At 52.7% G+C, this 26,958-nt stretch overlaps 2 protein-coding genes across 6 annotated transcripts in view; one reads left to right on the forward strand and one right to left on the reverse strand.

The window, feature by feature from the left end:
• Window positions 1-1,514: 1,514 nt before the first annotated feature.
• On the reverse strand, window positions 1,515-17,015 carry SF3B2 (splicing factor 3b subunit 2). 5 transcript variants are annotated; one of them, XM_029915358.1, is made up of 22 exons: window positions 16,848-17,015; window positions 16,622-16,668; window positions 16,243-16,320; window positions 15,227-15,475; window positions 14,961-15,011; window positions 12,980-13,097; window positions 12,164-12,264; window positions 11,735-11,831; window positions 11,455-11,546; window positions 10,854-11,069; window positions 10,565-10,702; window positions 10,316-10,396; window positions 9,874-10,101; window positions 8,905-9,054; window positions 7,930-8,019; window positions 7,709-7,816; window positions 6,776-6,883; window positions 6,129-6,271; window positions 5,943-6,044; window positions 2,342-2,441; window positions 2,066-2,251; window positions 1,515-1,761 (listed from the first exon to the last, which is right to left on the reverse strand). In XM_029915358.1, exons 1-22 carry the CDS (start codon window positions 16,978-16,980, stop codon window positions 1,690-1,692), a joined length of 2,688 nt encoding a protein of 895 aa, XP_029771218.1. In that variant the 5' UTR covers window positions 16,981-17,015; the 3' UTR covers window positions 1,515-1,689. The 5 variants fall into 5 exon arrangements, with proteins under 5 accessions (XP_029771218.1, XP_029771219.1, XP_029771217.1 ...); XM_029915359.1 differs by having other exon boundaries at window positions 14,961-15,008; window positions 16,622-16,671; XM_029915357.1 differs by having other exon boundaries at window positions 16,622-16,671.
• Window positions 17,016-19,843: 2,828 nt separating this feature from the next.
• The window catches only part of GAL3ST3 (galactose-3-O-sulfotransferase 3), a 7,798-nt gene continuing 683 nt past the window's right edge, over window positions 19,844-26,958 (forward strand). The window contains exons 1-3 of the mRNA XM_029957380.1: window positions 19,844-20,051; window positions 23,547-23,783; window positions 26,233-26,956. Of these exons, the coding sequence (XP_029813240.1) occupies window positions 23,659-23,783; window positions 26,233-26,956 (849 nt within the window). The 5' untranslated portion in view covers window positions 19,844-20,051; window positions 23,547-23,658. The remainder of the gene's footprint in view (window positions 20,052-23,546; window positions 23,784-26,232; window positions 26,957-26,958) is intronic.

The raw sequence follows: 26,958 nt of genomic DNA on the forward strand, positions 1-26,958 counted from the left end.
AGGGGAGGGGTTCGCGCTCGCGCCCGCGCCCCAGGCGAGCCTGTGGGCGCGCTCCTCTAGCTCCCGAGGAGGGGAGTCCTCGACACCGGCCGGCTCGGCCGCACCCTCCCCTCAAATCTGCGGCGCGAGCGGCAGCCAGCCGGCCCGGTCCTCCCCTCCCCCGCCGTGCTCTCTGCAGCAACAGCCTGGCCAGCGGAAACTCCGCTTTTCCGGGGCGCGGCCCCGGCCGGGGGGAAGGTGGGGGCCTGCCGCGGGAGCGCGCCTCGGGCCCCCTGGGTCCCCGGAGCCGACAGAGCGGCCCAAGCCCGCGTCGCGGCATCCTGCTGGGCCCCTGCTCTGCCGCCCCGGGGTTTCTTCACAACCTACAAAGGGATCGGTGGTGCGTCTGCGGGCCGTGAAGTTTCCGTCTCTGCTGCTCTCCACCGAAGGCAGGGGCTCAGGGACCTGAAGTCCAAAAGGCCCTGGCCCATCTGGAGCCATCCTTTTCTGTCTCTAGTTCCCTCGCCCCAATGAAGCATTATAGAGCCCCAAGCCCCCCATCCCTGCCCTCAATTGCTTCCACCTGTAATATTTTCTCTGCCTCACCGTTTAATTTCTAAAATCCTATTTCTCCCAAGGCCTACATCAACTGCCGCGTTCTGCACGGGATCGCCCACACTTCCGCCCCCATCCATCACCTCCAGAAACCATCTTGAAGCCTCCTGACATCGGCATCTCAGCTGGTGCACTTCCAGCAAAGCAACACCAGTAGCACCACAGCAGTATGACTTCTCTCCCAGCATCCGGCAAATGCCCGTTGGGCCCCTGAAGTCCAACCTAGTCTATCTAGCCTGTTGGGAAGACATCTGGACACCAGACTGGAACCAGGAGAAAGCCAGTTCCCCCCTCCCCAACTTAGAGGCTGGGTGACTGAAACTACCCAGGGGTTCACATGGACTCCGGACAATCTAGATTCTGCGCTGTGTTCGCTCCCTGGTAAGGACTTGGGACTCTTGGCCACAGGTCTATTAGGAAGGCCTGACCTGGCCTACTTCCCAAGCCCACTGCATTTCTTCAGCCCAGCCAGGGTGCTAAGCTGGCTATTTTTAGTCCCCAAGGACAAAGCAGTAAGGTCAAACCAGATCTAGGGATACTTGCCCCAGCGCCTTCCTACAAAAGCAGGCAGTGGTAAAACAATTTCAGCATGGCTTTGAATGTATCCCCACTCTCAACTGCAACATCTGATCCACGTGCATGCCCACGGTCACTGGGGCAGCCCTGAAGTTGCAGAAAAAGCCCATTTTTTTAGCCCTTTTGCCCAAGGGGATTAAAAAAATGGAAGGAGGCGCACCTGGGTGGCTCAGTCAGTTAAGCATGATTTTCGGCACAGGTCATGATATCACGGTTCAAGCCCCACGTCAGGCTCTGCACTGATAGTGTGGAACCTGCTTGAGAGTTTCTCTCTCTGCCCCTCCCTCTCTCTCTCTCAAAATAAATAAACTTAAAAAAAAAAAACGGAAGGAGGATCAGAAGTGTTACATATGCATCTCTTTCCTTGGGAAACAGCTTTATTTACAAAACAGATCTAAATTAAGAACATGAAATGACAAGCCCTTGGGAACTGTGGGAGAGCTGGCTCTTGGGGACCCTGTGTGAAGCCCGAGCATCCAGACAAGGAGCTGAAAGGAGGGCCAGGTGTGGGAGGGGGACCTAGAATTTGAACTCCTTGTATTTCTTGCTGCCCCCGCGGCTGTCCTGGGGCTGAGCTTTCCGTTTCTTTTGCTGGAGGAGAGAAAGAGAAACAGGTTACAACAAGTCAAACAACCCACTGATCCCCAAGACAAGGGTGGGCAGCCTGACTCAGCCACACAGCTCTGTGGAAAAAGTGCTAAAACTGGATTCTCAGACTTGGATGAGTTCCCCTCCCTGTGCCTTTGTTTGAGCATCCTTAAAAAGGGCAGCCCACCAGAGGATTTCTAAGGTCCCCAGCATCAGGGAAGCTCAGGGCAGCAGACAGAGAGGACACCACTCCACTGAAAAGGGAGTCCCTGGCTCACACCCAGCCGGGTTCCCCTGTGACCCCTACCTTCTGTTTGGCAGCGTGCTCGGCCACCATGTCACTGAAGTCTTCCTTCTCCACCTGTGCCTGCTGCTCCCGCACGTGCTCCTCGTACTTCTGGGTCATGGCCATGGGATCCAGCTCCAACTCTTCAGGCGCCAGGGCCACTTCCACACCTTGCAGTTCAGGAGCGGGGCCCTTCCGGCTCATAACCTAGAAAAAGGACCAGCGTCTTGTCATCTGTGGAGGGGTTTAGAAGACTTAGTTTCTGCCCCCTTTTCCAGCCCCCAAAAGAGTACTCACTGTGGACATGTCATAGATATGGGTTGATCCCATCATGGCTCCCCCAACAGTGGCTGTTCTCTTCTCTGGCAACACAGTGAACAGCTGAGGTGTTTCACTTCTGCAGAGGACAAGGGGGTCAGGCCCAAAAAGGAAGAGACAAAAGGGTTTCCAGAAGAGGAAGCCAAAAGAACATGAGCAGCACCTCCGCCCCGCTCCCGGAAGAGATTCCAAGCCACCCAGAGGAAAAACAATGCCTAGGCTGCCTCTGGAGGTTTTGGAGACCCACAGAGGAGAGGACTGGGTCCGTGGGGAGAGGGGTGGGTCGGTGCTGATTCTAGGAAAATACAGCCTGGAAGGGATACAGAGACTGAGTTAAGATATCCTCCAGACCAAGCTTAGAGGATCAGAGACCAAGATTCCCACATGTGAAGAAGAGCTAAGGGTCAGGCTTAAAATCTCCAAAAGAAGTGTGGTACAGAGAAGATGGCAGGAGAGAAGACGCTAGAATAGCTCCCGCCCAGTGTTGTGCCTGGGGCTCCGGCAGGGAGACTTTAAACTTCCGGTGCTTCCTAGGGTGCAAGAGCCATCGGAGCCAGTCTTAACCTAATCCCTGCTTCCTATACTCCAATTGGCCACAGTACCCTTCCTTCTTTTCTTCCTGGATTATGCAAAGCCTGAACCGTCTGCTTCTGGAGAAGGAATAACAGGGACCAGATTTACCCTCCCACCTGAAACAACCAAAAAATAGGCAGAACACATGAAACAAAGGACTTCAAGTCACTGGACATGGGGGACCAATGGGGGGCTCTGCAGTGAGAGTCCGCAAGCCATGAAACACGGAGGGGGAGCGCTCGTAGAGCCCAGAGGACGTCATGAGTTGAAGGGATGAAGCCCCAAATCCAGAGAGACCAAGGCAGCTAAGATCACAGGAGAGTCTTAGGGAAGAGACAGCAGCACAGAGATTTGAGAACTCGAGGGACCTAAAGAGGGTCCTCAAGTACTCAGGGGACACACTGTGTGGGAGGAAAGTGCCGGAGCCAGGGAAAGAACCACCCGCGAAAAGCAAGACTTGAGAGAATCACACTGTTTCCAGGCACCTTGACGGTGTTCCTGAACAAAGCTGAAGATTTGTGGAAATACAAAAGAGGGGCGCCTGGGTGGCTGAGTCGGTTAAGCATCTGACTTCAGCTCAGGTCATGATCTCAAGGTTTGTGAGTTTGAGCCCCACATCAGGCCCTATGCTGACAGCTCAGAGCCTGGAGCCTGCCTGCTTCGGATTCTAGGTCTCCCTCTATCTCTGCCCCTCCCCCACTCATTCATTTTCTCTCTCTCTCTCTCTCTCTCTCTCTCTCTCTCTCTCTCAAAATAAATAAAACATTCTTAAAATTAAAAAAAAAAAGAAAAGAAAAAAGAAATACAAAAGAACCCTGGGCCCAACAAGGTAAATTTCACCCAGTCTGGCCATCAAACAAAAGTAAACAAGCATGCAAAGCAGCAGAAAATACAATCCTTAAGGAGGAAAATAATTAATTTAAATCACCCCAGAACTGGCATGTTATTACAACCATATGCCATATGTTCAAAAACAGAAACACAGAACATATGAAAAGATCCAAATCATACGGTTGGAGGCGAAAACTACATGGGATGGGATTCCCGTCAGATTAGAAACGGCAGAAAAAATATTAGCAAACTTGAAGAAACAGGAATAGAAGATTTCTAAAACGAAATACAGAGAGGAAAGAGTTATTTTCAAAATGAGCAGAGCATCAGTGAGAAGGAGGTCAACTTCAAGAGATCTAATTCATGTATAATTGGAGTTACCAAAGGAGAGAAGAAGGCAAAGGGAACAGAAAATATATTTGCAGAAATAATGGCCAGATTTTTTCCAAAATTCATAAAAGTGATTAACTCACAAATTCAAGATACTTACTAAACCCCACGCAAAGAAACATGAAGAAAACTACGCCACACTCCACAGAATTAAATTGTTCAAAATAACAAGAGAGAAAATCTTAAAAGCTGCCAGAAGAAAAAGGACACATCATATCCACAATAAAGGAAAGCAAACAGACTTCTCGGCAGAAACAATTCAAGAAAGACACCACAGCAAATCTGTAAAATACTGAAAGAAAAAATTAAAAAAACACTGTCAACCTAGAATCCCATACCTGGCCAGAATCTTCCCAAAAATCTTTGAGGGGCGCCTGGGTGGCTCAGTCAGTTAAGCCTCCAACTTCAGCTCAGATCATGATCTAATGGTTCATGGGTTTGAGCCCCTGCGAGGGGCTCTGTGTTGACAGCACAAAGCCTGGAGCCTGCCTGCTGTGGATTCTAGGTCTCCCTCTCGCTCTCTGCCCCTCCCCCACTCATGCGTGCGTGTGCGTGTTCTCTTTCTCTCCCTCTCTCTCAAAAATAAACATTTAAAAAATTTTTTTTCGAAAGGACAAGTGAAGAAGTAATGAGACTGCCAACACTTGAAAGAGTTGACCAGCAAACACTCAAGAAATGTTCAAGGAAGCCTCTGTATACAAAGAAATGAAAGAACACGAAAATGGTAATTACATAGCTTAATATACGCCTAATATGTAAATCTCACTAAAAGATAACTTAAAAAAGAAAGATAACTGACCTTTTAAATAAGATTAACCACACAGTGTAGGATTTATAACATGTAACAGTAAAAAGCGTGACAACAGTGCAAAGGCTGGCAAGAGAGAAACAAGCGTGCTGTTGTTCGGGCCTTAGCCCTCCAGAAGCGGCAGATCACTTGAAGGTAGACTGTGATCAAGATGGACGTTACAAACCCTACAGCAACCACTAAAAATAACAAAACAGAGCTTAACAGTTAGTAAGTCGACAAAAGAGAGAAAATGGAGTCATAAAAAAATGTTCCATTGGGGCGCCAGGGTGGCTCAGTCAGTTAAGTGTCTGACTTCAGCTCATGTCACCATCTCACAGTTCACGAGTTCGATCCCCACGTCTGGCTCTGTGCTGACCGCTCAGAGCCAGGAGCCTGCTTAGATTCTGTCTCTCTGCCCCTCCCCCACTCCCTCTCTCCTTCTCAAAAATAAACAAACATTAAAAAAGTATTTTCTTAAATGTTCTATTAATCTAAAATGTAGGAAAATGGAACCAAAAACAGACTGGGCAAAAAAGATGATCTCATGGAAAAGGGGTCAATTCATCAAGAAGACTGGACAATCCTACACATTTCTGTCCCGAATAAGAGAGTTCCAGAGCAGGACCATGTGAAACCCATGCCTATCTTAGGCACTTCTGGCTCCTTCTGCCCCAGATCACCCTGTGGCTGGCTCTTTCCTAACATTCAGCTCTCAGCTCAGACAGCTCAGCAAGGCCTTGCCAAAGTCCTCCCCACCACCCAAATCCCTCTACATCCCATTGTCTAGCTGACTGTGCTCCACCATCCGATCCCCATCTGAAATTACCTTGTTCTCTAATGAACTGCTTACCTTGCATTTTTCACTGCCTAGAGCAGTGCCTGGTGTTCAGTAACTGATTCATGAGGGAAGGAAAGGGGGGGACAAGTCAGCTGGCCAACCCGAAGGCTGAAGGGAAGAGAAAGTCCTTCCCTCTCAGCCCTGCCTCGTTCCCTTACCCATCCATCGCTTCTTCAATCTTCTTCTTCCTCAGCTCGATGAGTTCGGGGGTCTCCATTCCAGCCGGCACCGACGAGAACCCTCCAGGAGTGATGAGGCCGCTTGGAAGAGAGAAACAAGCTCTGGAGTAAAGAGAAGGCCCCCAGTGACGGGACTACGTCAGAGGCAGACCCTGCTCTCCCCACCTGTCCGCAGGGGTAATAAAGCCCGTCTCATCTGGTTTGTCTTCATCACTCTCTTCCTCTTCCTCCTCTTCTGAAGACTCCTCATCAGAAGGCTCCAGCTCCCCCCAAGGGGTCCTATCAATCTCTTCCTCCTCAGTCTTGGTCTGAAAGAGATCGTTCATTCATTCGGCAAATGTTTACGATAAACTTATCACGAGTCTGGTTGTTGCAAACTGAAAGAAAAGTAGAGACAGACCACAGGCTCTGCCTAAGGAGAGCTCATATCCTAGTGGAGAGCCTGCACCGCATCCCAGGAATGTGCACACCCTTTTCCAGACTTTGAAGTTTCAGAATACCCAGTTCCTCCCTGATAATGAATCTATAAACCAACTGTCTCTAAACTCCATTCCTCGGGGCGCCTGGGTGCTGAGCCTCCAACTTCAGCTCAGGTCAGGTCTCACGTTCGTGGGTTCGAGCCCCGCGTCAGGCCCTGTGCAGACAGCTCAGAGCCTGGAGCCTGCTTCCGGCTCTGTGTCTCCTTCTCTCTCTGCCCCTCCCCCTCTCATGCTCTGTCTCTCTCTGTACCAAAAATAAATTTTAAAAAAACATTTAAAAAAAAACAAAAAAACCACCTCCATGACCTCAAATAAGACAGTCATGGCCTATACCTGAAATTCAGCAGCATTGGTTCCGAACACGTCACCATAGAGCGGCTTCCCAGTCTCATCTACTGGGGGTTTGCCCCAGCCACCAGCGTGGTACCCAAAGGAACAGCTCTGCGAGAGAGGGAACGCAAGTCAGTTCTGCTCCTGAGCTCCAAAACAAACACTGAAGCCCTAGAGAAAACTCCCACTACAAAGTATAGAAACTAGCACTTGGCAACTCTGGAAATTATGATTTCAGAGAAGTAAATGTCATAAGGCATTACAAAGCAAAAGTAATGAGCCACGAAAATCCAGAGACAAGAGGATGGGGAGAGGGGAGGCAGAGAGTGGACTAACAGCCTTAGCCTTCATGGTAGAGCCCATGTTGCCTGAAACTGAAAAAAGGTACTTTAAAAAATGGACTCAGGGCGCCTGGGTGGCTCAGTCGGTTAAGCCTCCGGCTTCGGCTCAGGTCATGATCTCATGGTTCGTGGGTTGAGCCCCGCATCGGGCTCTGTGCCGACAGTTAGCTCAGAGCCTGGAGCCTGCTTCCGGTTCTGTGTCTCCTTCTCTCTCTGCCCCTCCCCTGCTCGCGCTGTCTCTCCCTGTCTCTCAAAAATAAATAAATGTTAACAAGATAAATAAAACTAAAAATGAAAACTTAATACCATTCTTGAGATAAGATTATTTCTATCAATTTACATATCAGAAACACATCCACCAAATTTTAAATCTGATTATTTCTGAGTGGCGAAATTACGGGGGACTTAGTTTCATCTTTGAACTTGTTAAATCTGATCGATTATTTTACAAAGAGCAGGTCAGATGTTTTTGAAGAACAAAAACTATTACTCTGTTTTGGGGGAGGGGGAAGAGAGAGAGAAAGACATGGCGGGATGAGCGAAGGGAAAACACGAAGCAGGGGCGGCTAACGGTGAAGGAAGTAAGGGAGCTTACCTCGGGGATGGGGGAGTTCAGTCCGGGGATTTTCAGGTTGGGGTACGACGGGGGCGGCCCGTACCGCTGCATGGCGATCAGCCACGGGGGAGGGACCTTGTGGGCGTTCTGTTGCAGGCAAGAGAGCAGGAGATCGTCTGCCCGACCCTGTCCTCTGTCTCCCTTCTGCCCCAATCCCCACCCTCTTCTTGGCTTCCCCAGTCAAGGTAACTGGCACTCACCGGTCCTACTGGCATCCCCAAGGAAATCCTTAGCTCATCAGACAGATCTCCTGGCTTCTTTTCCTTCAGTCGAGTTTCAAACTCCTTCCCCTGGGAAAAAAGCAGAGCACGCTGTGTTAGGAACACCAGACACGCACAGGGAGTTCAAGGGTGAGAGGACAAGAGAACAAAGAGGAGAAGTCCCAATCCACACCGGGTACCAAATCCCCCTGGGGGCTGCTCAGTGCCTGTTGGTTCTCAGCACGCCTTTCCCTGGCTTAGGTAGGAAAAAGAAACAAAGGCCAGCACGGAGGGAAGAACCAAGACTCCCAGGGCTGACATTAACCCCCTAGAAGAACATGGCCAGATTTAGGACCTGCTGTCTCATCTGTAAAAGGACGGACCCGACAGGATGATCTCCAAGGTGCTTCCAGCTCAAAAGTTCCCTAGGATCACGGTGACTACTGTTTCAAGGATCAAGAAAACAAACAAACTTTTCTCCCACCCTCCATACTAATTGTTTTCTAAAACCATCTACCCTTGGCCCTTCTTCCTAACCAATTATCATTTTTTAAAGACATGGTCTGAGGGCGCCTGGGTGGCTCAGTCGGTTGAGTGTCCGACCTCAGCTCAGGTCATGATCTCACAGCTTGTGGGTCCGAGCCCCGTGTCAGGCTCTGTGTTGACAGCTCAGAGCCTGGAGCCTGTCTTCAGATTCTGTGTCTCCCTCTCTCTCTGATCCTCCCCTGCTCACATGGTCTCTCTTTCTCAAAAATAAAAATAAAACATAAAAAAAAAAAGACATGGTGTGAATCTCTCCTCCCAAAAAACTACCTCATTTTAAGATTTCAAATTCCACTCCAACCAAGGGAGTTGATGGACAATTCTCAGGCTGAGAGTGGGAGTCACTGCACCAGCTTCAAAAGCCTTCCCAACCAGGAGTCCCACAGCCGTGACCCCAGGCCCAGCTCTGGTCCCCAGCCCCGGCACCCGAACCTCATAGTACAGGTCCCCGTGGATGGTCAGTTTGGGCTTGGTCTGCCACTTGAAGAAAGCGTCGTGCAGCTTCTGGTAGTCAATGTCAATCTTCCCCATCTTGGGACGAACCTTCTCTCGCATTTTGGACTTCATGGTCTTCTGTTCTTCCTGTGGAGAATGGCAGAAGGTAGGTCATAAGAGGTATTCACCAAGTTTGCCTCTTAACAGATCTGGTTCCTGCTCCCAAAGACATAAAGGAAAACTTCATTTATCTCATCCCAAAAGTCTCCAGAAATCCTTCTTGTTTAGACCTCTCAAAAATAATCCATGTTGGGCAAAACAGATGTATCATATAAAATCGTCCTTAACTACGTTATGTTGATAAATATTTTTTTAAGCCATCTGATCAAGAGGCTGACCTCATTAGCTGCCTTCAGAGAGAACTGGGTGACCGCAGTCTAACTCTAAGTTTCATCGTGTACTTTGGTACCTCCTGGACCTTTTGCAGTACACGCAAGTATTACCTACTCAAGAAATTTACTTTAAAAACTGAAATCTAAGAAGTTACATGACCGCCATGGATCTCTAGCCATAAAACACAGCAGGCTCGCTTAGGTAGCAGAAAACGGCAGACACAGCCAAAAGCAGCCTGTAGGAAAAGGAGTCACTGTGCGCGGATCGCTCAGAGCTGGCAGTGTAGGCAGGGGACGAGTGAGGAGGCAAGGGGGAAACTGAGCCACTCAGAACTAGAAGTCTGAGCGTGGGGGCAGGTCAGCTAGCCTGGAACACTGAGGTCTGTCTTCCCTTCCCAAGTCAAGGCCTTTCCCTCCCACCCTGTGTCATATGCAGGGATGACTTCTGGAGAATGGATAATTAGACAATTAGGAAGTAGGTGGGTTTGGGGAATGAGATTCCGGATTTTGACACAGGCTGCTGTTAAGGATGCGGCTCCGGCAGGGCAGATGCGAGCCCTGCCCGGTCCCTCACCTTCTCCTGCAAGGCCTCCCGCATCTCCTGGATGCCTGTGCGCTTGATGAAGTCTGGCAGCTCGAAGGGGGGCTTCTCAATGCCTCGTTTGCCCTGTAGGTACTTGCGCTTAAAACACCAGTGGCGTGGCACAGGCACAGAATTCCGAGTGGCCTTGAGGTGAACCAAGAGCTTGGGGTCCTGCGCGGTGACATCATGCATCTCCACAACGTCAGGCCGAGCCACGAGCTGGAAAACACGGCAACGCGCCACTAGGAAGCCCCAGCCTCTCAGATCTGAAACTTTCTCTTTTTCTTCCCCAAAGGAAACATACCTAACTCACCCAGGCCTCCTTCAAAACCCTCCACCCTGTCCCCCATGCAAAACCCATGTGGGTTTCTAGGAGCTCCTCATGGGGTCTCCCAGCCAGGCTCCGGGCTCTGCTGGACCATCTCGATCTCACCTGCTTGAGTTCGGCTACAGTGAAGCGATTCATTCGGCGCAACTTTTTCTTGGACAACTTGGGGGCTTCTGGCTTCTTCTCCTGGAACAAAGCCATCACTCTTTTTGAGCAGGACGATGAGGAGTGAACCACACTGCCCGGCTCCCCGCGAAGGGCCTCTCCTTCCCGAGAGTTCACCACGGTCCCTCGTGGGATGCGTCTCAGTCGCCCACCCTCAGCACCTATCTCCCCCAAGGGGACGGGCCTCACCTGCTCATCATCACTGCTGTCATCATCGCTGTCCTTGTGCTCCTCCTCAAAGCCCTTCTTCTTGGGGGCCGCCGAGTTCTCCAGTTTGTCAAGTTTCTCTGGCTCCTTCTCTTTTTCCTTCTTCACGTCATCCGTGAGCTGAGGAGGCAGACAACATGGAAATCCCAGCCCTGTACCCATCCCTTGTCCCTGAACCCAGCACCGTAGAGGCCCTCCGTACTCTGTCTTTCCCCATCCCTGCCCCTTCCCTGCTCAGCTTTGCCCCTTCAGAGTATGCTGCTCCTTGTACCTTGAAAGCCTCAAAAATCCTCTTGAAGAAGATGAAGTTGGGCTCATAAATTTCCGGTTCTTCGGTCACATACTCAATTTCAACATCGGCCGCTGGGGAGTCCGAGCCACGGGACCGGGCCGACTCTTTCTCTCGGTCCCCAGAGCTCTCAGAGGACGCCCCCCGAACCCGCTGGGGCTTTTTCTTCTTCTTTCGGTTCCGACGCTTCCGATTTTTCTGCCAAAATAAGGAAAACCAACTGGGTCAGAGAATCCAAGTCCCACGCCTGCCTCCTAATTTCCTCATCCAATTTCCCCAGATAGCTAAAAAAAGAGGCCTTGAAGTCAGACTCCAAAGTTCTGCCCCTGTCACACTGTGTGCCTTTCAGTAAATTACTGCGCCTCTCAGAACCTCGGTTTCTGCAGCCAAAAAACGCAGGCACGCACAGTACTCTGGACTCCAAAGATTTATGGCAATTAAATGAAAGATATCCATAAAATGCTTAGGACAGAAGCTGGCATGAAATAGCAGCTGCTACATATGAAACACTTAGAACTGGTGTCACTTTAGCGCCCAAATCCCGTCCCCTGACATCCCGTCCAGGCTCAGCTCCATCCCGTACCTCTTTCTTGGATACAGACACTGTGTCCTCCTCGGTCTCTGATGCTGACTGGCCCAGGGACGAGCGAGTGTCCATTTCCATTTCCTCTTCCTCTGTAAGGGAGACGGTGACCATCAGACCCCTCACACGGGTGACCCTGCCACTCGCCCGCAGTAACTCCTCGTTACCAAGAGCCAGTTTCTCTGTCACACCCTCCGTGGGGAAGGGACAGAAGCCTGCAGACCCGGCCTCAGCCTGTCCAGGATCCGTCCCTGCTGCCCGTGGGACACCACACACTCACCCTGTTGAGAGTTCATCTCTTCCTGGCGGCTCTCCTTCAGCTGCAGGATCTTTTCCAAAGCCTGGGGGATCTTGGGTCCCACGGAGGGGTCATCCATCTGCAACAGACAACCCAGGGAGAGGGGATGGCCTCAGGATCCCCACCTCTTGTGCTAGAAAGGCTGCCGGCCAGGGGACGTAAACAGCAGAGAGTGACAACGCGCACTGGACCAAGTCAGCCCTCAGCTCCCCTCAGAACCCTGCCCCAGAAAGAGACCCCAGACCCGATTTCCTACCATACCTCGATACCCTTGAACGAAGCATGGCTTCCTCCCTCGCCCCCACCCCCAGAAGTCCTCTCCTCTTCTCCCAGAATTCTTCTCTAAAAATCCAGAAGCAGTCCCTCCCAAACCACACTCTCCCGTCCCTAGGAAGAAATCACCGAATTCACCTCTCTATTCTCATCTCCAGGGGGTGGCGGGGGCACACGAGGCCGGGGAACTGGGGCCCCCATGGGCAAAACAGTGGGAGTGGGGCCCACTGGAGCAGCCACTGTGAGAAGAAAGAAATCCAGTGTCAAAAGAGACAAAACATTCATTTAAAAAATTACCTTCTTTGGGGGCGCCTGAGCGGTTCAGTTGGTTAAGCATCCAACTCTTGATTCGGCTCAGGTTATGATCTCATGGTTCATGAGTCCGAGCCCCACATCGGGCTCTGTGCTGATGGCACAGAGCCTGCTTGGGATTCCCTCTGCCCCTCTCCTACTCATTCAAGTGTGAGCTCTCTCTCTCAAAAATAAGAAAAATTAGGGGCGCTTGGGTGGCTCAGTGGATTAAGCGTCCGGCTTCAGCTCAGGTCATGATCTCACAGTTTGTGGGTTTGAGCCCCACGTCAGGCTCTGTGCTGACAGCTCAGAGCCTGGAGTCTGCTTCAGATTCTGTGTCTCCCTCTCTCTCTGACCCCCCCACCCCCCTGCTGCTTGCACTGTCTCTATCTCTCAAAAATAAATTAAAAACACTAAAATTTAAAAAGAAAAATAAACACTAAAAACATTATCTTCTTTGCTAAAGGTCAGCGTGATAGCCACCCTTAGGGGGTGCCAGCAACACTTTGGTTCTTGGCCAGGTGCCGGCTGCATGAGCTGTCCGGTTTTCAACAATTCACCAGACTGGACGCTTCCAATCTGCGCACTTTGTGGGGCACGTACTTACGTGTGAGAGTTTTCAGTCGTGTTCCTCTTCCTTCCCCTCCATTTCCAAGATCTTACCTCGAGGAGCCAGAGGAGTGCGAACACCAATCTGGCCCAGGTCTTGTGGGGGCCGGGGGACCGGGGCTCCCATCTTGGCAATCTCCTGCTGCCGTTCCTGCTCCAGGAGCACAGCTGCCTACCGGAGACATGGAGTGAAGACACAGCTTAGACGTCCATTAGGCGGGCAGCCCCTGGCAAGTGCGTTCTTTGAGTCACAGGCCCAAGGAGAACAATCAGGTACCGCTAGAGCTGGGACATCCTCACCACCTGCACCTTTCTAGGCTACTCATCCAAATGCAGGAGGCCGCACAACAGAAAAGGAAACCCCTGGAAATATACCCAAAAACACCCAGGAAACTTCTCACTCCTAAAAGAGAACTTAACATTTAGCTGCATACTACCATCTATTTTCTAACGAGAGGTTTTTTTTCCCCAAGAGGTTATTTTTACTTACTTATTTTGAGAGTGAGAGAGAACGCACGCGTGCACGCACAGGCGAGCGCATGCAAGTGCACGAGCTGGGGAGGAGCAGAGAGAGAGATGAAGACAGAGAAGGCCAAGTCCGCTCCTTACTGTCAGTGCAGAGACCAACTCCGGGTTCAACCTCACAAATGGTGAGATCATGACCTGAGCTGAAACCAAGCGCTGGACACCGCCAACCGAGCCACCCGTGTGCCCCAACACATTCTCTTTAAAGAACAATGAATATTTTTCTTAAACCTGCTCTTCAAGATCTAGTACAACTAAGGAAAAAGAGCACTTTGTAAATAGTTCTGGTCCTATTAACGCTTATTTTCTAATACGATCGAAAATCCACTGGGGAACAACTGATAAAACGCATCTCTGGGACTGAATGTCTTATGGATCGTTTCCTAACCCACCCCTCCACATTTAATCCGAATATGATACAAATGGCGAAGTTGATCCAAAGTCCTCCCCAAGGTACCTAAAATGATATCTTATAAAACTAATACAGATTACCAAACTTTTTCTGTAATGGGCTAGACAATAAATATCTTATACGAACCATTGAAAAGACTATAGTATATTCTTGACTTGTTTACCTTTTGTCTTAATAATCCTTAACGGATAAATAAACCAGGGGACCTGGGTGGCTCAGTGAGTTGAGCGTCCAACTTCGGCCTAGGTCATGATCTCACAGTTCAAGAGTTCGAGCCTCACATCAGGCTCACTGCTATCAGCACAAAGCCTCCTGGGGATCCTCTGCCCCCCTCTCTCTGCCCCTGACTCACTTGCATTCTCCCTCAAAAATAAACAAACATTAAAAAAAAAAATCTAAAGATAGATAAACCATTCTTGGGGGTGCCGGGGTGGCTCCGGTCAGATGAGCAACAAACTCTTGGTTTCAGCTCAGGCCATGGCCTCACAGTTTGTGAGATCAAGCCCTAAGCTGGGCTCCGCACTGGCAGCATGGAGCCTGCTTGAGATTCTCTCGCTCGCTTGCTCTCACTCTCTCTGCCCCTCCCCACCCACATGCGTGTGTTCTCTCTCCCTCAAAATAAATAAACTTAAGAAAAAAAGGGTGCGTGGGTGGCTTAGTCCATTTGGCCACTGACTCTTGATTTCGGCTCAGGTCATGATCTCACATATCCTGAGTTCAAGCCCTGTGTCGGGCTCTGCACTGACAGAGCAGAGCTTGCTTAGGATTCTCTCTCTCTGTTCCTCTCTCTCTCTGCCCCTCCCCTGGTCTCTCCTTCTCAAAATAGCTAAATAAACTTAAAAAAAATTAAAAATAAATTAATAAAAAGAAAGAAAGAAAAGCCATTCTTAACTCGCAAGCCATACAAAAACAGGTCACAGTCTGTCATTTATCAACTTCCGGGCTCCAGAAAAGTCGGGAGTATCTGGGAGATACTGGCACTTAAGGATGAGATGACCTCCATGGAAAACCTGAGTGGTACATCTTGTTACAGACACTAAGCACTAGAAGGGACAGCCGATGGACAGGACTGCGGGGCCAAAGGATGGGAGGCATTACCCGCTTCTGCTGCTCCAAGAGCTCATGTTCCTTCAGTGAATGATCTCCCTGCTTAAAAAAGGAAACAAGCTCACATCAGCACCCCCACCCCACGGGCCACACTGCCACATCCTGCTTCCTGAGGTTTTTCCAGGCTAGGGCCCATGTTCTAGTCTTTGGTCCAGACCTGCCCAGAAGGGTTGGCTCCAGGACCCAGCTCTCTCTGAGGCTCCATTTCCCCTTTAGGACCCTGAGGAGACCCAGGCCCAAGCTGCCACCTGTCCTACCTGCTTGGCGCGTTCCTCTTGCTGCATCAGCAATGCCGCCTGCTGCTGCGCCAGCTTTAGCCGCTCCTCCTCTGACAGAGCCACAGGCTCCCCCACCCGGAGAGGAGGCGGGGGCCCCAAGTTTGGTGGGCGGGGTCCAACTGCCATAGGAAAGCCAAGGCCAAGGCCTGGTGGGGGTGGTGGGGGTGGTGGAGGAGGTTGCAGAGGGGGGAGTCCCATGGGTGGCGGTGGCATTGGAATCCCAGAAAGCTGTGGAAAAAAACGTGAACATAAACTAGGAAACCTTTATCTACTGCAGATATTTGCCAGGGATCTACTGTGAGCCAGATGCTGGGATTCAAAGCCAAATAACAAACAGTTCTTGCATTCAAGGAAAGAATACTCTATGGCAGTATCAATAAAGAGAATGCTAACTTTGGGGCACCAACCAATGAAAGCTATGGACTCTCTCTCCAGAAAAAGAAGAACACAGACTTTGCATCCAATTTCAGGAGATTGAAGAACATCTCTAAAGGCCACCTGGGAACTCCTCATCCCACACACAGAAACCAACAAAACCCAAGTCAGAGCCATTGTCCTAGAGAAAAAGTCATATCCTGGCTCAGAAAGGACACGGAAGTTGAAAAGACTTAAAACACAGAAGCCAGTGTGTCCCAATGATTCACTAAATGTAGAGGGTATGAAATCAAATCAGGGAGTGAGCCATAATGTCTCACTAAATAAAATGAGAACTGTGCCCTTGGAAAGCAAAAACGGGTTATTTCCAGCAGAAGGAGGATCAAGTCTGGCTTCCAGACTATTTAAAATGAACCTTAAAAGACAGCTTTTGGAGAAACACACGGAAACAGACACGGAGTCAGGTGGTAAGGATCAGAACCTACGGAACACTGAGGAGCTCCCAAGTCTATCTTTGCATTACTTCTCTGCCCAATCGGTTACTTGTATCCTCAATACACTTAATGTGACAGGAGCGATCTGAACAGAAGGCATCTTATAAAGAGGAATAGCCTCCTTACCTGTGCGGACATGGGAGGGGGGGCTGCTTTGTCCCCATCTTCACCTCTCAGAACCGGCCGATTCAGCACGATGCCAGTCTGCAAAAGAGAAAGAAAGAACTCCAGGTCAGTCCAAGAAGAGCTGTTCCACAAAACGACATTCCCTCCCATTCATTCAACACAATGTAACCAGTGCCAGTCTGCCAGAGCTTGGCTGGGTACTGAAGAGAATCGCTATATATAAACAACTACAACTGGCCAGATAATGACAAGAACAAGCAAAAACAGCAAGCATTTGCTTGCTGGGTTTTGGTGCAAAAGGAACGAAGGTCGAGTCGTGAGGGATCGTGAAGGCCTCCGGAATCTCGGCCTAGCCTGATGTCCCGCCGCCAACACTTACCTGGCGGGTGTAGGTCTGCAGCCGCTCCACCAGCTCCTCGCGACTCCCTGCTGGGCAAAGCACAGAATCAAGGGGGTAGGTGAGGCAGAGCAGGCCCGCTGGGCCAAGTCGGGCCCCATCGGTCCGCCTCCGCCCCTCCCCACCGCCTCCGGGTCTCCGGGGTAACCAAGCTCCGCTTCTCCCTAGGCCTATGCTGCCCCGGCTCTTGACCTCCCGATCTCCTCACCCTGGATCGGAGCTCCGATCTCTGCCAATTTGGCCTGAAGCTCCTGGGCAGCCCAGGCGCCATAATGCCCAGGAGGTGGCGGCGGCGGCAGCTGCAACTCCCCTTTGGGAGGTTCGGGATGCTCGGCCGCCATCTTAGCCGCAAGAAGGCGCGCGACCAACCCGGAAGTTCAGGCCAGACCTGGTGCCCACTTCCCGGAACTTCCGGCAGCGTCTTACGCCACGTCCGCTGGAGGGTTGGCAGGCCGTGCGGATTAAGGCCCACTCCCCTTCGGATCCCCGAAGGTCTCTAAGCGGCCGGGCCGCGAAGCCTTCTGGGAGTCGTAGTACTCAAGTCTCGTTCTCTGAGGGTCCGACTCCGGGAGGACCGATCCGGGCTGTTGCGCGGGGAACACTGGAACTGGAGCGTGGGCGGGGCTGTGGGAGGAGATGGCCCCGCCCTAAGGGCGTGTTTTCTGCGTCTGACCCGCCCAAGCGCAGGTCTCCAGCCTTCCGGCCCGACTCCCAACTCCGGCGTGAGAGGCCCGGACGCTTACGTTCCTCTGGGAGTCCTAAAGGACTCATTCCCCCGGCGGCCGCGGGTTGTGGACGCCAAGCGAGAGGTTGCAGCCGATGCCTGTGATAAAACAGTATCTGATTGTCTGCCCGCCCACCCCCGGCCTACGAATGGATGAATGGGCTGAAAGAGGATCGGAGTCGGGAGAAGAGCGGGCTGAGTTCCAGCTGCCGACCTGGGGGAAGGGCCACAGAAAAACCCCTTTTTCCACCTATCAGGCCGGCTCAAATGTCTCCAAGCTTCCTCCCGCTTTCCTTTCCTTTCCTTCCTTGGAGCTCCCACGACATGTACAAACATCTGCCATTTGTTTTTAAAGTGTTGCCCCCTTTTCCCCACCTCCTCCGCAAGAACGTAGTAAGGGACCTGGTCTTTTTGCTGTCTCGCAACATCTGGCGTTCAAGAGGTGCATCCTAATGATTAATGGGAAAAAACAAACAACGAAAAGGTCTTTCGGGCGACAGGATTTGCCTCATTTTTAGTCCCGAAAATGAACTCAGGACTTTTTGTCCCCTCATCTCCACCAGCCTACCAGAGGAGTCGACGCTGCCTCTCTTACCCACCCCGCCAACCACCTGAGGGAGGAATGAGCAGATGCCCCCTGCCTGTCCAGTTTCTATCTTTCCCTATTCTGATCCGTCAATTCAGTTTCTCTCTCCACCTCCACCACTTGCTTCGAGGTCCCTTTCCCATTCCAGCCCTGCCCTGTCACTGACACTCACTGCTTGTATGAGTGTGTGGTGTTGGGTGAGCTGGAAAACTCACATAAAATGGTCTCATTTCCCCCTCCACACCCACACTCTTCATATCTCCTTTCGAGCATGCTCCATTTCATTGACTGACCCCTCCCAAAAACGGAAGTAGCTGAGAGCAGGGAAAAATAATGGGGTGCCAGGTGGAGGGAAGGTGGGTTCAACAGAAAAGAAAATGACTGGGCCAGGAACACTGCTCATATCATAGCCCTGGCTAGGAAATTCTCTTTCCTCCTGTCCAAGCCTTGATCCTTGCTCTTAAAACCACCATCACCATCCCAGTCTCCTGACACTCCCAAAGGAGAAGCGAAGCCCAGAAAAGACAGTGGTCCTCTGCCCTCTAGCTCATCAGCCCACTCAGGCAGATGCTCAGAAAGCATCTTTCTGCTCCCTGTGACTGGTGAGCTGCTGGCAGGTCATGTGAGGCTGGAGGGCCCTAGGCATGTGTATGTGCTGGGGAAGGTGATAGGGGTTTCCAAGGCAGGATAAACTCTGATGGGTGAGGAGGTAATGTAGCTAGGGCCAGAAGGGGACATGTGGGACCTCATCATAACAGCTCTGGGACCCAGGCAGGACAGAACCTCCCATTGTGCAGAGGGGGTAACCAGGGCAGAGAGAAGTTGACATTCTCAAGAGGCCAAACTGGGACCACAAGCAGTTCTCCTGGTTCCAAGAGTCCCCGCTCTCTTCACCCACTTAACAAGGGCCGACGCACAGTAACTACCTGCGTGGGGCTAGGATGGAATCCAATTCCTTGCAGTCCCAGTTGGGCTGGCTGTCCCAGCTCCAGGCTCCTTGCCCTACTAGGTCAACAGGGCAGGAGAAAGCAGGGGTCCACAAGAACCCATGAACTAAATGTGGGGCTGCTGGTGTCTGCCATGACTTTGGGAGGTGCTGCTGCCCAGCTCCAGGTGGTAGGAGTTAGGGGCTAAGAAGGGAGTAGAAAATTCAGGACCACCCTCCACACACACACACACACAGCCACACAGGAGTTTACACACAGCCTTCACATGTATCATCTCTGCAGTCTCCGAGCAGCTCCAAGAACAGCTCTCTAACCTAAAGCTGAAAGTATCCAGACCCAGGGAGTTGGCCCTTGACTCTGGGCCTTAAGTTCAACAAGGGCTGGACTTGGGTTCTCAGATTCCCAGTACAAAGCGCCAAGGCTCTGGTCAGGAGCAAGTGAGTCTGGAGTTCTGCTGTAGGGTAGGAGAGAGTCAGCAGCAATGGGATTGCCTCAGGGGCTGGAAGGAAAGGGTGTCCAGGGGTGGGAGGGCAGATGGGACCAGCCTCCAGGCTGGAGCTATGCTTCTCGGCTAGAGGTGGACAGAGGAGGGGAGGAGGGAGGGAGCATGTAGGTGCTGGTAAAGGTACCTGTGTCTCTAACTCCCCTAGGACCCACCAGGCCAAGGTCGTCCAGTAGAGCCCAGGAATGCCCAGCAATGGCCAGCAATGGCCAGAGTATCCAGAAACCTTCCGGGGCTCAGTTTCCCCTTCTATAGAGTGAGGGCAAGATGCTGGCCACATTGCTGAACCTCTCTGCAACGTTGCCGGGCGATGCCCACATCTGAAGACGCCACCCGGAGACTGTTCCTGGGCAGCCTTCGAGTCCGAGCTGGAGCTGCCCCCTCCCCTTCCCGCTCCCCTTCCCCTCCCCCTCCCCTGCACGCTGCCGGGCCCCCGCCCCCGCCCCGCCTCCGGTGTGCGATGGGGGGCGGGCGGCGGGCAGAGCGGAGAGGAGCGGAGCCGCCACCTGATCCCATCCAGGCGCGGAGAGGCGAGCGAACCGGCACTCGGCGCTCAGGCCCCCGGCGCCCTCCGATCCGCACTGGATTTCGGGACAAGGGTTTGGAGATAGCGGCGACCACCCCAAAGCCGGGTCGGAGGCAGAGCCCGCGGCGTAAGTACTGCAGTGGCCGGCGTGGAGCCGGGGGACTGGGGTGGACCGGACCGGGACGGGGGACGAGGGGTGGGCGGGAGGGCGTCGTGGGGGCCTAGTGCCTGGAGAGCACGGGGGGGTGGGAGTGGGCGCGCTCTACCCCCTGGGAAAGGAGAGAAGCTGGGGTGAGAGGGTGAGTCTGGCCTATCCCCTCTGGTGACCAGATCCTGGTGACCGGATCCCGGGGTAGGTGAGGATGAAATTGAGGGAATGGGGGCTGGAGGGGCAGTAGTGATGGAGAGAAGAGGATGAAGGGAATTTGGAGGCAGGGATGACGTGGGGGTAGATGGCAAGGAGAGGGGGCTGGGGAGGACCTGGCAGCAGGCTGGGAGGAAAAAGGAAGGAAAAGAGAGAGGTGGAAAGATATTTGATCTCCTAAGCCACTCAATTGCAACCTCCTGAGCCCTTGGCCCCGTCCTCTCTAGTGCCCTGGGCAGCTTCCCTCACTGGGCTGTGCCATCCTCTAGTAAGGACAGAGACTCCAGGTCATCCAATGCGCAGGGTTGGTGGTCCAAGCCAGGACACCCTCCCCCTCTAAGAGCACCCATATTGGCCCTCATGCTGGGAGCGGAGAGAGAAAAGGGCTTATTCGGGAGCAGGTGGGTGTCCAGGCCAGTTTTCAGGCTCTGCCTAGCTATACCATTTTTCCCTTTGAATCCCTGGAGAAAGGAAAGCAATTTGCAAAACCAGGCAGCAGCCGGAGGTAAATTGTTCTGCCTAAAATTAGCACCAATATTCTGATGAGGCTGGGCATCCTGACCTGTCTGGGACAGCAGAGGGAAACTCTCTCCACGGAGAAGGCACAGGGGAGGCAGAGGCGTCGTGTGAAGCATACAAAGGGCAGGAGCCAGGGCCCCGGGAGGCGGCCACCCACCCCACCCCGGCCTGGAGGTTACAGAGGGTAGATCCAGCCCCAGCCAGCCCCCTCCCCGGGTGCCAGTGCCCTGACTCCGTCTCCAGAGGAGGCATCATGGAGAGAACTTGGCAAGGGAAGGGAGGCCTCCTCCAGTGTCCAAGCAGCACCCTCTCTCAGGACCTGGAATGTTTAGCCTGGCCTAGTGCCCACCCAGAGGAGACAAGGTTACTGCTTTCAAATACCTGAAGGTCCGTCATGGAGAAAAAGGATTCATGTGGTCTAGGGCGGCAACACTAGCAATCACGCAGATGGAAGGTGGAAGGGGACAAGCCGAGTCGGGCACGAACAGCAGTAAGCTGACCCTAGCTGTCCCAGAAACAACTTTTAGAAACAGCTAAGGCTGCTCAGAGACAGACCAGGCTGTATCTGAAGGTGGTGAGCCTCTCAACACGGACAGTAGCGAAGCAGAAACTGGTGCCCACCTTGGAGGTGGTGTCCATGGAGTCCTTGTGCTAATGATGCCCTATTCTGAGGGGAACTTAGACAAGGGCCTGGCTGACTGGGTCCCCAGGGCGAAGACCTGGAGAGGAGTGGGATGAAGGAGACCCCTAAGCCCCCTGTTGTCCTCTGTGTGGCCTGGTTGAAGCACTTCCCAGGGGAAGTCCCGGTGGCGCTCCCTCCAGGCCTCGCCTCCTTGGCTGACCCAGAGTCCTCTGAAAATAGGATAGTTTTAGTGAGTTTAGCAGGGATGTGAATAGGTCGACTTCCCACTTTGCCCCTTTGGGAAACTCCTGTCTTGTCACCAGATCCTCTAGACAAGATGAGTGGCAGAGGCCACAGGCCGTGACTTCTCTTGTAGGTTTCCTTACTCCCGCATTGCCAGCCCTTCTCTGCCCTTAGCAATCCTTGAAAAGACAGCAGGACCTCAGGCTTTGTCACGCCCTTGGTTGTGCCCTTGGTTGCGCTCCGTGGCAGACCCTTCACCCCCCTCGGCTCCAGGCAGATTAAGTCCGTCTGCAGGCTGGTGGAGGAAACCAGGGGATGGGGTCTGGGGAGAAAGGAGAGGCCTAAGCAGGACATCATTCCTCCCAAACAGGTTTAAATGTAATCCAGGATTAATGAGAGGAGAGGGGAAGGTAGTGGTAAAGAAGGAGGACTGGAAACCAAGCTCTAGGCCCCAGGGGGAAGTGATGGTCGAAGTTGTCACATTACCTCATCCCTCCTGGGACCCAGGTGTCCTAGTTCCACAAACCTGCAAATGCCCACAGGTTCCAGGCGCCCTGTCCCCTTTCGAGAGGTATGTGTGTGAGGCTGAAGCTGAACCCAGACCTGGAGACCGAGGCCCCTGAGACAGAGATGCCACCCTAGTGGGGAGACAGGCATTGCTGCTGAAGCTGTCTTTCCGCTAGCACTACCAAAGGCCAGGCTGCCCTTGAGCCAAGGCACTTGTGCGGGGACAGGTGACTGGCTGGAAACCAGGCCCTCCCTGCTTCCGCCTCTTACTCCGGCCACTCACCTGGAATGGAGGCCCATCTTCTTCTGGAGAATCTCAGCAGGGCAACAGGCAGGAGCCCCCCTGTGTTCCCCATCCCCCCACCTCTCTCCCCTCTCCCTGGCTGCCATGTCATGGCCTTGTCCAGGCACCTCTCACTGCAGAGTCAGCTGATGGAGTGGCCAGGGTTTCAGGTGTCTGGGGATGGAATCCAGATAGCGTTCTGGGATTTCAAGTCCTTCCTTCCTTTCTCTCAATGACTGACTGGTCTTGGGCTGTCAGGGCAGGAGCCCAGCTAGGAAGGCTCAGAAGCATGTAGAACTACCAGAGTCCAGAGCAGGGATGGAGAAATCTGTGTTCTGTGAAAGCAGCACACATTATGTCTAGGAGGATGGGCTTTGGAGCCAGAAACAGCAGTGCTGAATCCTGATTCTGCCAACAACTGTGTGACCAGGGACAAGTAGCGCCATGTCTTAGAGCCTCAGTCTCCTTGTCTGTAAAATGGGGAGTAATGCCCGTGTTAGGGTGTGGTGGGGATTAAATGGAATTAAGTATGTAACAGTACAGTACATGGAGTAAGCCCGCATATTGCTCCCTTACCCGTGTCAAGAAGGCATAGGTCCAGTCAGCGGTTTCTGAGGACCTCGGTCTCTGGGGAGTCAAGACCAACTCTTGGCTGAAGCATTCAGGCAAGGAATCCCGGAGCAGGGAAACTTTGAATTGAGACTTCTGTGCTTTAAGCCAAGCGCTGGTGCTAAGGCAAGTCTACTTGGGGGGCGGGGGGGGGCTGTGCGGTAGAAGACAGAAACAAATGACCACAAGACAAAGACGAATTAGGGCCAGGCAGAGAAGCTGAGACAGGGCTCAAGGGAGGAGTGGCCACAGCTTGCAGGGCTGGCCACACCCCAGAGCCTGTAATTCCACCCAAGACTAAGTTATCTAGAGCTGCGCGGAGATAGGGTCTTGGTAATGGGAGGCAGGAATCCGATCTTCTCTGGCTTCTCTGCTCACCCCACCTTTTGGAGCTCTCCTTTGCAGCAGTCTTGCTGGGGCCCACAGCCCATCTCCTCTGCCCACTGCAAACCTGTTTGCCTCCTTCTCCTGCCAGGCCTCTCAGGAATACTGGCCCCGCTACCAGAGCCCCAGGAGCCCCCATGAGTGCCGGCGAAGGGAGTCCTGGATAGCGAGGCCCTGGCTGGTCCAGGGCCGGGTACCCCATCATGCCACCCATCCTCCAGCACGTGCAGCAGGCCTCCAAGATGATGAGCCGCAGGAAGATCCTGCTGCTGGTGCTGGGGTGCAGCACCTTAAGCCTCCTCATCCACCAGGGGGCACAGCTCAGCTGGTAAGGGGGCAGGGCGTCGGTGCATGGATGGGACCCAGGGGCATTGCATTCTTGCCTGGTCAGCAACAGAATTGGGAGCTCTCCTGCCCATTCCTTCTCTCTGCCAGAAGGATCTGTCTTCTGCTGGGCTTGTTTCCTTCCCTCTATTTTTCTAAATTTATTATTTTTTAAGTGGGTTCTAAGCCCAACATGCGACTTGAACTCATGACCCCAAGGACGAGTGTCAACATGCTCCACTGACTGAGCCAGCCAAGGTGGCCCTCCTTCCCTCTATTCTAGTAGTGCTTTCTGTAGATTCTCTTTAGATCCACACAACCTCCCTGGGCAGGGGCTGGTCTTCACGGAAAGGTTGCTTCAAGTCCTAGAGTTAGTCAGAGACTAAACTGGGATTCTAATCCCGTCCAGATGCTTCCCACGGCCTCACATTCGGAGCGCCTTCCCAGAGGACTGCAAATAACTTCTCATTACTTCTGCTGTGCTGGGCAAATCCCCTCACTTTTCTGAGCCCGTTCTCTCATCCATAAAATGGGAATGATGCTGTGTGTGACCGTTAGTCACCCTGATACACGACACGTGATGACTACCTGGACTCCCTTGTCCTGCTCCCTGATTCACTGTGACCCAACAAATCCCTGCACCCCCAGGGCCTCAACTTTCCCACTTCCTACATGGCCTGCCCATGAGAATGGCGTGACTGGGCCCTGAGTTGCTGGTCTTTCATTAGGGCATCTGTGTAAATATGATCCTGAGCCCAAACTGGCCACAGATAGGAAATCTCAGTGGTGTTTTGTTCCCAAAGCTGCTTAGACTTCTCCTCATTACATGATGCTTAGGTTAGAAATAAGAGTATCTCAAAGTCTGCAGGGAGCTTACAGGTCATCTGTAATCCCAAACACCCTTGATCAGGAATAAGGAAACAGAAATGAAAGCTTCATGAAGGCTAGCATTGTTGTTTGGTTGGGTTTTTTTTAATGTTTTTTATTTATTTTTGATAGAGACAGTGTGAGCAGGGGAGGGTCAGAGAGAGAGGGAGACACAGAATCGGAAGGCAGGCTCCAGGCTCTGAGCTGTCAGCACAGAGCCCGACATGGGGCTCAAACCCACGAACTGTGAGATCATGACCTAAGCCAAAGCTGGACGCTTAACCAACTGAGCCACCCAGGTGCCCCTGTTGTCTGGCTTTTATACTAGCATATTTCTTGAGCCTAGAACAGTGCCTGGCACACATAGTAGGTGCTCAAAACAAAAATCAAAACCAAAAACCTTGTTGAATGAATGAATGAGGCTCCAGAGAATTTAACAAAATCATGTAACAAACAGATTGCCTCAAAGCCCGTGCCACTCAACAAGATGAGGAGCCAAAGCGTAAAAATAAGAAAAAAGATAGATAACAAGAGAATATGGTAACTTTGTTGAGTTGCCAGATAATGTAAATGATTTTCCTCCTTCTGGTCCTCAATTTCTACATGTGTAGGGGAGACTTCCACAAAGATCTCCAAGGGCCTTTGTCCTGGTATTAGTTTTCTATTTCTGTGTAACCAAATTACCTCAAAACTTAGCACCTGAAAACATCAAACACTTCTTATCCTAGAGCATCTGGGTGGCTCAGTCGGTTAAGCATTGGACTCTTGATTTCAGCTCAGGTCATGATCTCGCAGTTTGTGGGTCAAGCCCTGAATCAGGCTCTGTGCTGACAGGGCAGAACCTGCTTGGGATTCTCTTTCTGTCTCTCTGTGCCTCTCCCTGACTCAGGTTCTCCCTCTCATTCTCTCTCTCAAAATAAATGAATAAACTTTAAAAATCATTTTAAAAAGACACTTATTATATTGCTTCTGTGGGCCAGGAATCCAGCTGTGGCTTAGCTGGGTACCTCTGGCTCAAGGTCACATGGCACTGCGATCAAACTGGCTGCCAGGGGTGCAGTCTCATCCGAAGGTCTGATTGGACGTGCTCCCCTTCCAAGCTCATTCATGCACTTGCTGGCAACATTCAGTTCTTCAAGCAGGCTGAAAGAATGAGAGCCCAGTTCCTCAGGACCTGTAGCCACCCGGTACCTCCCCATAGGGCAGCTTGCTTCTCCTTGCATGAGTTATTCCAGAGAGAGAGAGAGACAGAGACAGAAAGACCAAGATAGAAGCCACGGTCTTTTTATAATGTAATCTCAGGAGTGGCATCCCATCATTCCTGCCGTATTCTATTCCTTAGTGGCATCAAGAAGTCCTGTTCTTATTCATGGGGAGGGAAATACACAAGAGCGTATACCCAGAGGCCAGCAGGGATCATGGGGGTCATATTAGAGGCCACCTGGCATACCCCTTTACCGGTTCATGGGTACAGTCCGGGTTGGGCCATTCCGTGGCCCATCTCACCATCCTTGGGGAGGGGCAGGGGTCGAGAAGCAGCCCACTCACACCCTCCCCCCTGCATACCCGCCCCCCTAACTCCGCAGGTACCCCAAACTGTTTCCTCTGAGCTGCCCGCCTCTGCGGGACTCACCGCCCCGCCCCAAGCACATGACGGTGGCCTTCCTGAAGACGCACAAGACCGCAGGCACGACTGTCCAGAACATCCTATTCCGATTTGCCGAGCGCCACAACCTGACGGTGGCCCTGCCGCACCCGAGCTGCGAGCACCAGTTCTGCTACCCGCGCAACTTCTCGGCGCACTTCGTGCACCCGGCCACGCGGCCACCGCACGTGCTAGCCAGCCACCTGCGCTTCGACCGCGCCGAGCTCGAGCGCCTCATGCCGCCCGGCACCGTCTACGTCACCATCCTGCGCGAGCCGGCCGCCATGTTCGAGTCGCTCTTCAGCTACTACAACCAGTACTGCCCTGCCTTCCGGCGCGTGCCCAACGCGTCGCTCGAGGCCTTCCTGCGCGCGCCCGAGACCTACTACCGCGCGGGCGAGCACTTCGCCATGTTCGCGCACAACACGCTCGCCTACGACCTGGGCGGTGACAACGAGCGCAGCCCGCGCGAGGACGCCGCCTACCTGGCGGGCCTCATCCGCCAGGTGGAGGAGGTCTTCTCGCTCGTCATGATCGCCGAGTACTTCGACGAGTCGCTGGTACTGCTGCGGCGCCTGCTGGCCTGGGACCTGGACGACGTGCTCTACGCCAAGCTCAACGCGCGCGCCGCCAGCTCGCGCCTCGCCGCCATCCCCGCGGCGCTCGC

The sequence above is a fragment of the Suricata suricatta genome, chromosome 11 (assembly GCF_006229205.1).
Source record: "Suricata suricatta isolate VVHF042 chromosome 11, meerkat_22Aug2017_6uvM2_HiC, whole genome shotgun sequence".
Lineage (NCBI taxonomy): Eukaryota > Metazoa > Chordata > Mammalia > Carnivora > Herpestidae > Suricata > Suricata suricatta.

Coding starts and splice junctions, on each gene's coding strand:
- SF3B2 (XM_029915357.1), bottom strand. CDS start 16,980: ATGGCGGCCGAGCATCCCGAACCTCCCAAAGGGGAGTTGCAGCTGCCG. Junction 10,397..10,564: donor ACAGCAGTGATGATGAGCAG/GTGAGGCCCGTC, acceptor GCTTTGTTCCAG/GAGAAGAAGCCAGAAGCCCC. Junction 2,252..2,341: donor ATATCTATGACATGTCCACA/GTGAGTACTCTT, acceptor TCCTTTTTCTAG/GTTATGAGCCGGAAGGGCCC.